Raw genomic sequence first — 16902 nt, 5'->3', positions numbered from 1 at the left:
GCCTGCCTCTGCCTCCCGAGTGCTGGGATTAAAGGCGTGCGCCACCACCGCCCGGCTTGACTCATGCATTCTTAAGCCTTTAAAACTGAATGTCATCTAAACGACATTCTTCATTTCTGTCCTGCAAGTTGATGTTGGCTTGACACAAACTAGAGTCTCCAGAGAGGAGAGAGCCTTAATTGAGAAAATACCTCCATAAGATCGGGCTATAAGCAAACCTGTAGGGCATTTTCTCATCAGTGAGTAATGGAAGAAAGCCCAGCCCGCTGTGGGTGAGGATACTCCTGGGCTGGTGGTCCTGGATTCTATAAGAAAGTAGGCTGAGCAAGACAGTAAGCAGCTCTTCTCCCGCCCCTGGTCAGCTTCCATCTCCAGGTTCCTGCCAGGGTTGAGTTCCTGCCTTGGCTTCCCTCAGTGGACTGTGGTTTAGGATTATGTAAGCCAAATAAACCTTTTCCTCTCCAAGTTGCTTTTGGTCATGGTGTTCATCACAGCAGTAGAAACCTTAACCAAGACAACTTTACAGACGAAATTGTGGCCTGCATCCCCTATGTACACACACACACACACACACACACACACACACACACACACACACCTGATTTTGACCCAGTCCCTTAACAGACCTCCCTCTGTTTTCATAGTAGCATCTCCTTTTGGACAAAGGAAAAAAAAAAAAAAAAGGCTTCCAGATCCACTTAGTGCAAAGCAAACTGCTAAGAAACCAGCCTGAGGACTCCAATTGGTTCTCCTGTTTGCCAGGAAAAATCCAAGGCTAGGCAGGTTTTTGTGTCTGGTTTATCTGGATAATGTAAGGAAAACACACTGTCTCTGAGAGTGCTCAGGAGCCATCCTGCTCTGGGAGCCATGTTAACACTCTAACAGAGGCTTAGCCTCAAACCAGACAGACAGTACCAGTCCTCTAGTGGACTCTACCAGCAGCCTCCCCTGGAATAGGAGCTGATGGAGTGAAGGAAAGCAGAACCGTGGCTTTCTCTGCACATAGCTGCAGTCTCTGTTGTGAGATGTTTACCAGGGGTGTCTGCTTCCCCTGCAGGGGAGCTGGGTGAAGTTCCTAGTGAAGGTATAGCTTTGACTTCAAATACTGCTCTGGCCTTCTTACCTTCTCAGGTCTGTTTTCTTCCCTAAGCAGTTCCCAGCAATACCTAATCATTCTGCAATAGTATTGCCCTTCATAGACCTCCAGTGGCCAGTGCCTTGCCTAGTGACTACTTCACATGAACATGAAAATCCTTCCTGAAAAACTGCTTGCAAATATTATGAACTACAATAGAGTCTGTCATGGCTAGTATCTACACTCACTTTCAGTCAGAAAACAAGATAAACCAGGAGGTGGTTACACACACCTTCAATCCCAGCAGAAGTAGGTGGATCTCCTTGAGTTCGAGGCCAACCTGTTTTACAGAGCGAGTTCCAGGACAACCAGGGATACACAGAGAAACCCTGTCTCAAACCAACAACAAAGAGGGGGAGGAAAGGGGAAAGAGAGAGAGAACAGGATAAATAGCCTGGCACCTTCATCTTGCACACCTGGCTTGTCTCTAGATGAATGATGACCATTTCTTTGGAAGTTGTATTAATGTTAAAATGATCCAGAAGAAAATAGTGTTGTTCAGATACGGTGATCTGAAATGTATTTAGCTCTCCACTGACCTTCTGAAGAACAGTGCATCTCTAGATGGTAAACCCTACTATGCTGGTTAAGTGCTCAGCTACAGATGACCCATGTATTCCATACCCAACCATCTTCTCTCTGCACTTTCCCTCCCCACTCCTCCCACTGATGGACTAACAGTTGCTTTGCCTTGCCAGTGCCCTACCTCTGCATGCATTCTTCTCCTGCTAGTCTTCGTAACCGGGAGCCAGAGCAAAGGCCTTGCTCATTCTGAGCTTCTATTCCCCAGGCTCTTGAGTAATGACTGCGATCCAGATGACCCAGGGCAGGACCTGAGAGGGGGACAGCCTCTTCAGGCCTCTTACTGTTAGACGTTCAAATGGGTCTAGTGATGAATCTCATTGAGTGGGTCTCATGTTGTCCCAGGATGGCTTACGTAGTAGAAAATGAACTCTGGATCCTCCTGCTTCTACCTCCCAAGTGCTGGAATTACAGCCATGTACTCCATCACTCCCAGAAAGAAACACTATTGTTTAGTCTGCCTAATATGCTGATTTTGCTACAATAATATTAGAGCATGAAGGAAAAATAGTTCCTGCTTTTTTTTTTTTTTTTTTTTTTTTTGGTTTTTTGAGACAGAGTTTCTCTGTAGCTTTGGAGCCTGTCCTGGAGCTCCCTTTATAGACCAGGCTGGCCTCGAACTCACAGAGATCCTCCTGCCTCTGCCTCCCAAGTGCTGGGATTAAAGGCGTGCGCCACCACCGCCCAGCTAGTTCCTGCTTTTACAGATTTAATAATCCCGAGAAACCATTTGAGTAGATGAAACAATGAGAGCAGTTGCTGAATTTGGAAGGGTATCACAGAAATCAGGAGAGGGAAAGAATCTGGTTTTTGTTTTTTTTGTTTTTCGAGACAAGGTTTCTCTGTGGTTTTAGAGCCTGTCCTGGAACTAGCTCTTGTAGACCAGGCTGGTCTCAAACTCACAGAGATCCACCTGCCTCTGCCTCCCAAGTGCTGGGATTAAAGGCGTGCGCCACCACCGCTCGGCTGGGAAAGAATCTGTGAGACCTGGAGGAGTTAGAAAGTTCTCCCAGGGCTGGAGAGATGGCACTAACTGTTCTTCCAGAGGACTCGGGTTCAATTCCCAGCACCCACAAGGCAGCTCACAGCTGTCTGTAACTTCAGTTTCAGTGAATAAGATTCCCTCACACAGAAATACACACAAGCAAATAACTAATGCACATAAAAATAAATCATTTTTTAAAATCTCAAGAGAAAGTTCTCGCTTGGTGCAGTGGATGCTGAAGAACGGACAGCATGGAAACTTGAGCTGAGATAAGTCATGTCAGGAGGAGGAGGGTTAGTAGAGGCAAAAGTGGGCTTGACTTGAGGGTGATGTTGAGAAGGCTCAGGTGACTGGAGTGAGAGCAGTGACTGGGGTTTGCTGAAAATAGACAATTTCTTGTGGAGTATTGGTAAATGTGGGTCATATGACCTAGTGGTGTGAGGTGGATAAGCCATGAGACTTGGTAGGCTTTTAAATGAGCAAGTGAGGGGCTGGAGAGATGGTTCAGCAGTTAAGAGCACTGGCTACTCTTTCAGAGAACCTGGGTTCAGTTCCCAGCACCCACATGGCAGCTCACAATTATCTGTAGTTCCAGTTCCGGGGCATCTGATACCCTCACATGCAGGCAAGATACCAGTGTACATAAAATGAGAATAAATAAATTATTTTTAAAAATAAGCAAGTGAAATACCTAATAAGAGTAGAGGTGATCTGGCCACAGCGTGCAGATCATAGGTGTGAATCCAGGCTGCTGTGAGCGAGCCAATGACCTGGCCCAGATTGTTGGCCCAGGCCAAAAAGGAAAGATACTTGTGAGAGATACCTCGGAGAAAGAGGCAGTGGGATCTCCCAACAACCTGAAAGTAGGTGATGAGCACAGCCAGGACTGATGTGGAAGTCCCTGCCTAACTTGTAAGGACTACAGAAGTGCTGGGAAGGAAAGGGCAGAGAGGGGACAAGGGAGCCAGGTTAAGGAGGTGAAGGTGAGGTCAGTGTGCACGTCTCTTACTTTGAAGTGACAAGTCGTTCACATGAAGATACCTTGAAGTTTCTGGAGGATAGGCCTCCAAGAGAAGACAGTACCAACCCTGACCTGCATAACTCTACCATCTCAGGCATTTTGTCTTTGTGGCAGGAATGGATTTGCTGTTGAGAGCAGCACAGTGCTCCACCTGGAGCTGTGAGAATTTGGGGGGTAGGTCAGGAATATGATATTTTCTGTATTAATTTGTTTGGGTTTCCTTTGTCTTTTTATTTATATATTTAAAGACAGTGATCAGTAGTCTTTGTAGCAGAGACTAGCCTTGAACTTGAGATTCTCTTATCACAGGCTTCTCAGTACTTGGAGTTAAAGGCATATGTCACTTTCCTTGGGTTACCTATGCATTCTTGGTTGTGAGCCTGGCTCTCAACAGCTTAACCATCTCTCCAGCCTGTGAACTACACATTTTTAAACATAACTTCATGACCTTTCCCAAACGGGTCAGAAAACAGCTCTCTGGTCAAGACAAAGGTCTTGAAAGTCCAATGGCCTCCCCATTCACACAAAAGAGCTCTGGTCCTACCAGGGTAATCCCCATAGCTGTGTTCACACTGGTTTCTCTTCAGAAATGGGGACCTGGTAGAGGCATTCCTGAGGATGATGCACAAAATATACTTTGGCCTCCACATAGACAAATACAGATAATTTTTTTTTTAATTTTTATTTATTTTGAGACAGTCTTACCATGTAACCCTGAATGGACTGGAACTCTCTTTGCAGACCATGCTGGCCTTGAACTCACAGATCACAGAGATCCACCCCCTTTTCCCCTGTAGGTGCTAAGATTATAGACCTGTGCCACCATGCCCATATATTTTATTATTTTATGTGTGTAGGTATTTTGCTGTATGTGTCTGTGTATCATGTGCATGCAATTCTAATAGAGGCCAAAAGAGGGCATCAGATCCCCTGAGACTAGAATTATAGATGGTTGTGAGCCTCCATGTAGATGTTGGGAATCCAACCCAGGGCCTCTGGAAGAACAGCCAATGCTCTTAACTGCTGAGCCACCTTTTCAGCTCCCACATAAGATATTTTTTAGGGTGGGGCAGGAAGCCCTTTATTCCATTCTCCTGTTTGGATTATCTGAAACAGCTGATGAGTGGGCCATGTTGTCCTGTCTCAGAAGGCCAGCACTTGGGAGACTGAGGTAGGAGGGTTTTACATTGAAGCCAGCCTGGTCAACTTTGCTAGACCCTGCTCCCAAAAATGTTATTCCTGGTGAGACTGATGTTCAGCTGAAGGGTAAAGTATCAGCACTGGAAAAGAGCAGCCTCTGTTCATGCTGCTTTGCCACTATAAGGCAACTCAATAAGATGGGGGCAGGGAAGGGGTGGGGCAGGAGCAGCAGTCCATGTACAGTAAAAGGAGTTTGCCATCAAAAGGCAACAAGTCTCATTCGCTGCCCCGGATGCTGACCCTTCCCTGTGGAATTCTCCCCTCTGACCTCCAGATCATTAATCCCAAGGCTGCCAAATGACAGTCATCCATCACGCCTCCTGACGAGCATCCCAGCCTTCTGTGAAAGGACCTGGGCCCCTCCCTCACTCCTGTCCCCTGGTGCTCATTAGTAGCCCTTCCTGCCCAGTGCCAGGTTTCCTAATCAAGTCCCCGGCTCCCTCTCACTTCCCCTCTGGGCCAGTGGGCGGAAGCTGCTCTGACCCTCCCTCTTTCAGAGGCCAGGGAGGAGGTGGAGTGATTACTAAGTGGGAAAAGAATTGTTGAGTGGCTTTTTATTCCCTGAGAGACCTTTATGTCCAGTATCTACTTTGACTTGTCTAGTCATAAGAGAAAAAGAAAACATGTTTCTCCATCCTGTCTCAGGAGAGAAGGCAGGCAGTCTGCCTAGGAGCATGTTTTCTTAACTGTTCTTAGTACTAACAAAAATGTAAGCAGGTGGATGGTCGGCAGGGCCTGAGCAGAAATTGACTCCAAAGGCTCCAGGAATGCAAGTTGCCAAACTATTAGAAATCATCTGAGGTTGTATTTCTGACAACAAACAAAACACCCTCTAAATTCATCTAGATCAGAAAAGCTAAGGAACTTGCTTCAGACCATACACACACACCAACCCCCAAGTTGGGCCTGTCCTACTTATTTTGGACAGAACTGGCATTGAGTCTAATTGTGTCATGTCTAGGGCGTTAGAGTCAGAGCACACTTCTGAGAGTCACAAGCTTTGTGTACAGCCTACTTAATGGTGTGTACAGATTTGATGCCTTCTTGCTCAGCATGACTAACACAGCCTCTGTCTTGTTGGACAATCACAGGCACTCCTATCAACCGGATTCCCATAATGGCCAAGCAGATCCTGGACCTGTATATGCTATATAAACTGGTCACAGAGAAGGGGGGCTTGGTGGAGATAATCAACAAGAAAATCTGGAGGGAGATCACCAAAGGCCTGAACCTGCCCACGTCCATCACCAGTGCTGCCTTCACTCTCAGGACCCAGTGAGTAGCCGCAGCTGAAAAGGAAACTGAGCACATATTAGGTTGTTGAGGAAGGGAAGAAATGACTCAGATTCCTCAAACAGTGAGGAGCCTTTGAGGTGACTCCCTCAGACCTGAAGAGATGTCCTCACCATGATTATTGTATGTCAATATTTTATTATTCTGTGTGATTTAAACCTCATAATCAGCCCTGGCAAATAGATCCATTCCCATTTTGTAGATTATAAAAACAACCCTGTGCTAATCAATTTAGCCAATGCCATACTGGGCCAGTAGACCTGAAATTCAGACTTGGGCTTCTGTCCCTACATTCTACACTTTGTCCAGTGGCCTCTCTTACCCTATATTCAGCCTCGGGTCAGTCCAGCCTCATTTGGTTGCTGACCTGTTTTGTTACTGATTGATTAGTTACAAGGGTTGACAGAAACAGTAAATCCAAGAGTAGCCATTTAGAATGAAAGCCAAAGTGGAAAATATTCTTCTGGAATGTTCTGGCTTCTCTGTGAAAGACAGTTGACATATCTGTCAGGTATCATGCCCTGGCCTTTATTGAAAGATGGTAAGGGCCAGGCAGCAGTGATGACACACAACTTTAATCCCAGCACTCAGGGGGCAGAGGCAGATGGATCTCTGAGTTTAAGGCAGTCTGGTGTACAAAGTAGATTCTAAGAAAGCTAGGGCTGTTACACAGAGAAACCCTGGAGAGAGAGGGAGGGGGGAGGGAAGATTGTAAGTTTTGGGGGCCAGAAAGAAAGCTGCTTGTTGCCATACCTGCCTACCCGTGTTCAGTACCTAGAGCCCAATCCTCGTAGAAGAAGAGGAGGACTCCTGCAAGTTGTTCTCTGGCCTCCATACCAGCACCAAGGCATGCATGCGCTCATGCCCATAATGTGTGCACACACATGCACACAAAATAAGTAAATGTAAAAAGAAAGAAAGGCTTTATCCATCAGGACTATTCTAGCAGAAATAGCTGTAATTAGAATGTTAGTGTATGGGGGAAAGAATGGATCGTTGGGACAGATGAAACATACAAAGAAGGGCAGCCCTCCTGGGTCCCATCCAGTGGGAAGATTTGCTCCTTAAAGGCATTCCAAACGTATAGAGGCCAGTGGAAAAGATTTTAGCTAAGGCCATAAGGTTCCTTTTATGACTGATGCTTCAGATTCAAGCAGTGTGTATATCTGAGTAGCACTAGAGAAGCCTGAAGGAGTGTGTCCAGTAAGCCCAGACTTTCTTTTTATTTCTGCTGTACAGGCCACACTCTAGCTCTTGCCTGATCAAGGCTGCTTCCAAAGACACATCAGCTTAAACTAGATAGTCTCTGGTACTGTGTTTTATATTATTCTTCCTCCCTCTGTAGGTACATGAAGTATCTATATGCCTATGAGTGTGAGAAGAAAGCCTTGAGCTCCCCAGCTGAACTACAGGCTGCCATTGATGGCAATCGTCGGGAAGGTCGGAGGCCCAGCTATAGCTCCTCCCTCTTTGGCTATTCTCCTGCCACTGCTGCTGCTGCTGCCGCTGCCGCTGCTGCTGCTGCTAGTGCTGCCACTGCTGGGGCCCCTGCCCTTCTATCGCCTCCCAAGATCCGATTCTCCATTCTTGGACTTGGCTCCAGCAGTGGTACCAATGCCAGTAGCCCTCGGATATCCCCAGCATCTACTCTCAGGAAAGGTGAGCAGGGCCTTTGGAGGAGGGAAGGGATGGAGAAAGGAAGCCCAGTTTCCCTTTGTCCAGGAGGGGCATTGAGCTGGAGGGGTAAGTCACTGTGGATTCAGTCTAGCTCTGTTTCCTTCTCAGGTGATGGAGTCCCAGTGACAACAGTGCCTGTGCCAAATCGCCTGGCTGTGCCTGGGACTTTGGCAGGCCAGCAGGCTGGCAACCGTACAGGCACACTGGAGCAGCTACGGGAGCGTCTAGAATCAGGGGAGCCCCCTGAGAAGAAGACATCAAGGTTGTCAGAGGAGGAGCAGCGCCTGATGCAGCAGGCCTTCCAGCGCAACCTCTTCAGCATGGCACGGCAGCTCCCCATGAAGATCAGGATCAACGGCAGGGGTAAGCATCAGTGTATAACTCCGTCTTTCATAATGCCTGCCACACCCCAGCTCCATTCAAGGCCCTGAGGCTGGGTGGCTGTAATATGTCCTGACCTCCTGGCCTAGGAAACGTCCTCTTCAATCATCCTTCCATTGCCTTCACTGCCCTAGAAGACTCTAGAGGCCAGAAGAGAACCACTGGAGGTTCCGTGCCCAAGATCTCACCATCCTGATGTTTTCTAGGTCAGAAGTTGCTTCTAGCAGTAAAGTCCTTGTACTCTAACAAAAAGGAAAGTGGTTATTCACAGAGGAGGCAGATGCTGTGCTTCCCCCACCCTTCCTAGCCTCTTGCTCTGTCTAAATTACAGGGTTTGCGTCCATCCCATCCACTTTACCTGATGCAGGCTGTGGTCAGGTCTGTCCTTCCTGAGAAATAGCAGAGACACCAGTGACCTCAGAAATAAGAAAAGAAGTAGGCAGTATAAGTTTAGCAGTACGTCTGACATTTCCCCTTTTCCCCTCTTCATTTTTCTAATTTTCCACCTTTTTTTCCTAAAATACACATTCCATTTCCCTCATTCTTCTCCTGGCTCTCCCATTCAAGCCCTCTTTCTATGCTCTTGTTGCTGTGGCTCTCTGTCAGCAAACATGGGCAGTTGTGTGATTGGAAGAGCGGACCATTTAGAGACCAGTGGAAGAAGGCAACTCACGTGGAAGAATGCTTGACTCTGTAGAGGGAAGGCAAAGGTCAGAGCCAGGCAGACGTCCTGTGTGCCAGCTGCCCCAGAGGGCAGGGAAGGCAAGGTGCTAGAGGCAAAAGATCCTTCTCCAGAGATCCTTACAGTTCAGATGGATCAGGGGCAGGAGGAGGCCAGGGCAGATTTCCGGAGCTGATGTACAGTGGGAACCCAGTTGGGGTTGGCCTGCTCTTCCTTTACTCTGAGAGTCCAGGAATAACTTGGCAGCAGCTGGTGAGCCTGGTTCTGCTGCCAGACCTATGATGAGAGGTAGTTGAGACAGCTACTAGTGAGTGTTAGACCACAGACCAGCTTGACTAAGCAGCACCAGAGGACAGCAGGAAGCTTGACCAGGTCTACTGTCTCTGATTCCACAGAAGACAGAGCAGAGACTTCGGCTGCAGCACTGAACCTGACTACAAGCAGCATTGGAAGCATCAATATGTCTGTGGATATTGATGGCACCACCTATACAGGTAGGCCCTGAAGCTGCAGGGAGACCCATGCTAGCTGCCAGTCACAGTGCAGCTTCCCAGCTTGCCCTGTCTTGCTCTCTCAGATACCTTGGGGCACGTGCTGTGGGGTGTGTGCATGTGTGCATGTGTGCGTGTGTGCGTGTGTGTGTGTGTGGAGTTGTCCTTTTTCATTGAATCAAGATTCCTAAGATACGGAGGTCCTGGACTATAGGTGCATAGATTGATAAGATGGCCAGTCTTCTTCAACAGTGATAGGAACCCTTCCAGTCAGTGGCTGGCTTGTTGAAGATGTCATTTAGCATGAGGGTTTATTTGTCAACAACCCTATATACACTTTTCAGAATACATTATGAGCTAGGTCACCATTTACCATTCATAGTCTTCCAAAGAGCAAGACTCCTTTCCCTGACTCATTAATGGTCTTTGTTTGTTTGTTTGTTTGTTTTTTGTATGTGTTTTGAGGTAGGGGAGTAGTGAGACAGGGTTTCTCTGTGTAGCTCTGGCTGTCCCTGGAACTTGCTCTATAGATGAGGCTGACCTTAAACCCAGATCCTGAGTGCTAGGATTAAAGGCTCGCACCACCATGCCCAGATCCATATCTTCTTTTAAAAAGTACTTTATTTTTTTTTGTGCATGAGTATTTCATCCATCTGCATGTATGTCTGTACACTATGTATATGCTGGGAATCCAACCCAAGTCCTCAGGGAGATCAGCCACTGCTCTTAATTGCTGATCTATCACTCCAACCCCATCCCCTGTCTTAAATAAACTAAGGACTATGATACTCATGTAGCTAGGTATAGTAGCGTATATCTGCAGCTCCAGCACTCAGATGACTAAGACAGTCACATCATGAGTTCAAGGCCAGACTACTACAGAATGAGACCCTGTCAAAACTAAATATATACCAGCAGTGAATCTGAGTGTTTCAGAAGCAGCCTTGACCCTGGGGGGCCTTGCTGTTTTTCAATTATATCTTTTTTTTTTTTTTGAGACGGGGTTTTTCTGTGTTGCTTTGGAAGCCTATCCTGGAACTAGTTCTTGTAGACCAGGCTGGCCTCAAACTCACAGAGATACACCTGCTCTGCCTCCCGAGTGCTGGGATTAAAGGTGTTCACCATCACCGCCCGGCTGCCTGTAGTATTTTTGTAGGTGGTTGGGTTTGCATCTGTATCTTTCAAAGTCAACGTAGAGTTCACATAGGCAACAGACCCAACCCTGAATCCCTGGCTATTCCATTTGTTTAAGATACAGACTAGGGTGCAAGCTCAGGCTGGGTGACATCTGCCTGTTTTTACCAGGGCATGGGGTATGTTGGCTGCCTGGTGAGAACATCCATGTGCAGACCAGTAAAACCTTGCATTCTAACCAGTGTGTTTCCCTAGGAATAGCCCCTGGCCACCTGCCACAGCATCAGAATGCAGCCAGGAAAGGATGGATTCCTAGAAACAGCCATGCCACTGTGGCTTTCCAGTCTCTTGTGTTGTCATGGTACCCTGTGCCCATTCATGATGTGGCTTGGGACATCTGGGCCTAGTTTGAGTCCTGAAGAAAACAGGAACTGGGAGTTATGGCTAGATCTCAATATCCTCTTGTCATTTTCCTAGGACGAAGAAGTGGGTAACTTTCTCCTTTGCTCTCAGAAAATGTCAGGAGTTGAGGCTCCCAACACTCTGACAAAATGGGCCTCTCACCTGTCTTCTGTCTTGACCCTGTCTGCCCCAAGCTTTCTCAGTGGGAATGTGGTGTCCAGGAACCTCAGGTGGTGAGACTCAAGGCTACCATCCTCCATTAACTCCCTTCTGCATGCTGCTTCTCACGCCTGTGCTTGCTGCCACTGCTAGGCCAACTCCTCTGCAGGGTTCCTAGGACTTGAGCATCCTCATTCTCTGACCTTCCAGAGAGCATTCTGAGTTCCAAATGTCTTGGTATCCTTCTCCTGCTTAAAATTTTCAGGGCCGGGGGCTGGAGAGATGGCTCAGAGGTTAAGAGCATTGCCTGCTCTTCCAGAGGTCCTGAGTTCAATTCCCAGCAACCATTTGTAATGTGTGCCTGGTGCCCTTTTCTGGCCTGCAAGCATACATGGAAGGAATGCTGTATACATAATAAATAAATAAATATTTAAAAAAAAAACTTCAGGGGCCGGGCGATGGTGGCGCACGCCTTTAATCCCAGCACTCGGGAGGCAGAGGCAGGCGGATCTGTGTGAGTTCGAGACCAGCCTGGTCTACAGAGCAAGTTCCAGGACAGGCTCCAAAGCCACAGAGAAACCCTGTCTCGGAAAAAAAAAAAAAAAAAAAAAACACAAAACTTCAGGGTCTCCAAATGGGTTCCCATAGCTATTCAAGGCCCCACCCACCTCTTTAGCCCCTTACTCTACTGCTGCCTAAACCACTAGCCCCAGTGGCATAACCTCTCATGTTGCTTTGTCTCAGGTTCCCTGATCACCATCTCTTCAGTTTGCTGCTTTTTCTCTTTCAAGAAATCTAGACACATACTTTCCACCAAAACCTTTTCTGGACTGTACTTGTGTTCCTTTCTCTAAAACCCTTATGATGTCCCCAACAGCAGAGCTACATCAGGCTCAGAACATTTATGTCATTCTAGCAAAGACACTGGTTACATGCCTGTCCTTCAGCAGCGTATGACCTTTTGATGGCAGGACAATTGTCTGGGCTTCCACTGACAGCTGGAGCATGGTAGGAGAATGGAGCACACAGGGTTAGGCCAACAGTGATGCCTTGTTTAATTGAACTGAGCCCATACTGCTTCTCCTCCCACCCCAGGTGTGCTATTTGCCCAGAAACCAGTGGTCCACCTCATTGCAGGCTCTGCTCCCCAGAGCATTGGCAGCGGCACCAGCAGCAGCAACACCAGCTCTCACTGCTCACCAAGTCCTACCTCATCCCGGGGCACCCCCAGTGCAGAGCCCTCCACCAGCTGGTCCCTCTGATGAGCAGCACCCAGCACCCATTCTCTACTCTCCTGCAGAGAATAAGGGAGATTGATGCACAGAATTTACCTCATCTCATGGAGCCCACATCAGATACCATCTGGCCAGATGTTGAATTTGGGGGTGTTCATCTGTTCAGGCTCCATTCAGGTTCTGCTGTACTCTGGGGACAAGGAGAGACTTGGGGAGGGGGACAGGGGCAGGACAGAGCAGCGTTGTCCAATCAGGGATTGTCCTGGAGAAGTGGGTGGGGTATCTGAGCATCCAGCTTCCCCAGGGTTCCCAACCACTCCCCATCCCAGAGCAGTGTATCGACAATCTGTAAGGCGACATGGGGCTGGAGGCTTTTCATTTCCCTTCCCCTTAATTTATTTCCCTTCTGCTGCCTTCTGCCTTCACCCCAGGATCACCAATCTCTTAGTCTGCCCAGTCCCCCAGTATTTAAGTCCCATTTGGGGCTTTAGGAGCAGAAGCTTGTCTTCCTTGCTCTAATCTTTTGAGCATGGGATGGGGTGGGCCTTCCCAGTCCTCTTTGCTTACTGCTTGATTTTTTGGGCATGAGTCTCTCAATCCAAGTCTTAACTTCAGTCCTTGGGGCCCTGGAATATTCCCTTTGTTGTTCTAAGAAAAAATAACTGAGGGCAAGCTTCAGGTTCAGGGCCTCTGCACATGAAAAGGAGGAAGGCCCTGGGACCTACCTGACAAGACTCCATTTAATCCCTAAACCTCAGCTCCCTGCCTGCCCATGTTGGCCAGCTCTCCCAAGATACCACTTGTCTCTGGCCCCTTCTGTCGTCTCTTGGGGCCATTTCAGCCCTACCAGCCCCAGACATGCTGATGTCAGGCTCACAGAAATACCTCAGATTTGTAATTGTTGATATTTGATTCTTCAGGAAGTATTTGCATCTCTGTAATCTTTTTTATATATGTTTTGCTGACTTTAATTTTTTAATTTTTATTGTTGTTGCTGTTGTAGCACCAAAGAAATGAAAGCAGATCACCCCAGCCGGGTGCGGTGCAGCCAGCCTCCCTCCAACCTGCCCATGCTCTGGCCAGGAGGTGGAGCAGGTGGGGTGACTCAGGGATCGCCACAGCAGGAGGATGGGGTGGAGGGACCCATGCTTGCTGGTGGATCCTGAAACCACACTGGTTCTCTCTGCCCTTACCCCAGCTGACAGAGTAGGGCAGGGTTTCTTTCTGCCCTTGGAGCCCTCGCCTTGGGACACAGGAGATGGCTGTGGGCCCTGCTTAAGGCTGAGCCCCAGAACTGAGAGCTCTGTCTCCTCTTAGCATGTAACTGGAACAGGCCACTGTGGTAGAGAAAGGGTGGTCTTTACCAGGGCTCCACTCTCATCCCAGTGTGCTCTACCCTGTTACATAAGGCATCACCCGCTGGGACTACTCGGGTCGTGGCAGTGAGACCACCCCATGGCCCAGCAGTCCTGACTAGGACAAGAAAGGTAAAGCAAAAGTTCGTGCACAAATATACCTCAACCTGGCAAGCGCCGCTCTGCTGACTTCTGGCTCCTGTCCCTGTCCCAGGACACACATCTCAGTAACTCACACACATAGCTCTTATACTGGGATCTGACCCTCTTCTGGCCTCAGAAGCCTTACCCACCAGGCACATGCAGAGTTGGGCAGAGGATGTCTGGGTTCTGGTGCTGTGAGGAGGCTATTTGGCCAGTGTGTCTCAGGATTTAGTCATGAAGGATAGACCCTTCCTATCCAGGGGAAACGGGGACAATTCAGGTCTTTCTGGTCATCAGATCTCCTTTCTCTTTCCCCAGGCAGCTGTCCACCTGTCCCTCTCCATGCCCCTCACTTCCCTCAAGCCAGCAGCAGGCTCCTAGCCAGAAAATGCAAGAGTTGGGTGCCCATGTGTGCCCAGCATTAGGGCTCTGGCCCAAGTGGAGCTTCCCCTGCAGGCATAGTCTTGAAAGTCACGTGGCAGGACAGCACCCCCTTTTCATGTCTTGTATGTATTCTAACCAGAAAAAAAAATGTGATAGCACATGGTAGCCTAGGCCGTGAATAAATACCTCAGACGTCCTCTCACAGCAATTGTCTGTATATGTTGTGGTTACTTTCTGTCTTACATGTTCTTGAATGTTTATATTTCAATAAAGCTCTACCTCTTCACATGAGTAGGTCTGGGCTTCTTTCGCTTGGTTTCTTGCACTTGACAAGGTCCTTCAGAGGGAAAGGGGGTTTCATGAACTGTGCCTTAGGTCCCCAGCTCCTCCTGATCTACTTTCCCAAAGGCTCAACCTCTGTTTCTCTGCTGTGCCGTCAGAGTCTCCTGGCATTACCAGTGACCAAAGCTGACAGCAGTAGTGTGTTGTGTCTGACAGGTAGGGCACCACCTCCATGGTTTAGCAGAGACCCTTGCTGAGCTCTCACTGGGTCTGATTCAGAAGAGATGTGTCTGAGCACTGGAAGGGCCTCCAGCTAAGAGATTTGCGTGTGTCATCATCCTCTGCATTTTAGAGAATGTGTTCTAACCAGGGCATGAACTTAGAAGGGTGACCTAGAACCAGATGTCAGGCTGGGTGGAGGTCTTTTCTGCTAAGCTGAGCAGTCTTACGGCACAGTAGGAGGAGATGTGCAGAGGCAAGGCCAGGACCACAAGCAGCTCATGTGACTGCAGTCATATCCCCTTTCACTGACACTCGAAGGTACTAGAACCTTAGCTGAGTCATGCTTCTCACTGGCCAGTGTGACAGCACACCTTTATACCATCACACTGTGCGCAACGGTCTTGGGTTTCAAGCCATCATTAGAAATAGCCAGATTCTGTCCCCTGATAAAACGACCAGCAAGGTGGCTCAGCAGGTAAGGGGCTTGCTGCCAAGCCTGAGGACCTGGGTTAGATCTCTGAACCCCGTGTGGTAGAGGGGGAAACTGACTCTTTCAGCTTGCTGTCTGACCTCCACACAAAATGTCTTAAAAGGGGTGAGGGCCTGGTGTAATGGTATGCACCTGTAACCCCAGCGCCTGGACAACTCCGCAGGTAAGAGCTCCTGCCCCACAGCTGACACCTACTTTGATCTGGCAGGAAAGCACACCTCCCAAAGTTGTCCTTTGTACACACGCTATGGCACATGTGCACACAAACACCATCTGAAAATTACACATTTATTTAAAATATTTTTTTAAAGAGGATGGATCAGTCTGGCCATAGTGGCACACCTTTAATCCCAGCATTTAAGAAGCAGGGGCCAGTCTGGCTCAGACATAGTGACTTCCAGGCTTGCTAGGGCTGTATGGTAAGGCCATGTATGAGAACAGCAACAATAACAGAAACAGTGGATCAGAGTCCTTGGCTACTGTATTGGGTTCTCTAAGGGAGCAAAACTGATGGAATGAATATATGTACATATGTATATGGAAGTTATTAGAGTGGCATGGGCTGTGATCTGAGTAGTTAAATGGTTCTCAACCTGTGGGTTAAGACCCTTTTGAGGGTCAAAAGACCCTTTCACAGGGGTTGCCTAAGACCATCGAAAAACACAGATGTTTACAATATGATTCATAACAGCAAAATTACAGTTAGGAAGTAGCAACAAAATTACTTTCATGGTTGGGGTCACCACAACATGAGGAACTGTATAGAAGGGTATAGAACTGTATAGAACTGCATTGGGAAAGTTTAGAACCACTAGAGTAGTCCAACAGTGGCCAAGGATCCTGCAGTTGTTCAGTCCATGAGACATCAGCGTTAGTCTCAGGGACGTCCTAGACAGCTGTCTATTTCCAGTCCATATTGGAATCCCGAGGAAATAGGTTCCAGCGCCAGCAAAGGAATGGCTCAGGAACAGGATAGATGAACTTGCCATTGAGAGTGAGGACAAGCAGGCAAAAAGTGAATCTTTCTTCTTCCATGTCCCATGTCCGTTTATGTGGGCTGCCTCCAGGAGGTGTGGCCCAGATGTAGGGTGGTCTGGGTTGGTTTAGGTTTTCCACTTCAAATAAAATAATTCAACCAAGGGCTGGAGAGATGGCTCAGCGGTTAAGAGCATCGCCTGCTCTTCCAAAGGTCCTGAGTTCAATGCCCAGCAACCACATGGTGGCTCACAACCATCTGTAATGAAGTCTGGTGCCCTCTTCTGGCCTTCAGGCATACACACAGACAGAATATTGTATACATAATAAATAAATATTTAAAAAACAAATATAGCTTCATAAAAAAATAGTTCAACCAAGAAAAATTCCTCACAGGTGTGACCAGCTGTTTGGGTTTTAGTTAATTCCAGATGTGGTCAAGTTGAGAGCTAAGAGTAACCATAAGAACTACCTAGGGAGTCCCAGGCCTCGCTGGGCAACATGAAACCCTATTTAAAGAGAAAAAAAGAAGTGCATCACTTTAATCACTGGCCACCAGTCATGTGTGACACATGAAGAATCAGTAAACCTCTGGCTGGGGGGCTGAGGTGAAGTGTGACACTGGGTCGGGGTGTTGGAGACTGTCTTCATTACCATTCCATTGCTGTGACAC

General features: G+C 47.9%; 1 protein-coding gene across 1 annotated transcript in view; it reads left to right on the top strand.

Moving 5' to 3' along the window:
* Positions 1 to 14545, top strand: part of Arid3b (AT-rich interaction domain 3B) — a 49518-nt gene extending 34973 nt beyond the window's left edge. The window contains exons 5-9 of the mRNA XM_005369461.3: positions 6015 to 6198; positions 7562 to 7875; positions 8002 to 8256; positions 9352 to 9450; positions 12238 to 14545. Of these exons, the coding sequence (XP_005369518.1) occupies positions 6015 to 6198; positions 7562 to 7875; positions 8002 to 8256; positions 9352 to 9450; positions 12238 to 12404 (1019 nt within the window). The 3' untranslated portion in view covers positions 12405 to 14545. The remainder of the gene's footprint in view (positions 1 to 6014; positions 6199 to 7561; positions 7876 to 8001; positions 8257 to 9351; positions 9451 to 12237) is intronic.
* The last annotated feature ends 2357 nt before the right edge of the window (positions 14546 to 16902 follow it).

Source organism: Microtus ochrogaster, unplaced genomic scaffold, assembly GCF_000317375.1.
Source record: "Microtus ochrogaster isolate Prairie Vole_2 unplaced genomic scaffold, MicOch1.0 UNK49, whole genome shotgun sequence".
Lineage (NCBI taxonomy): Eukaryota > Metazoa > Chordata > Mammalia > Rodentia > Cricetidae > Microtus > Microtus ochrogaster.
Note: the sequence above shows the minus strand (reverse complement) of the source record. Positions and strands in the feature narration are given on the sequence as shown.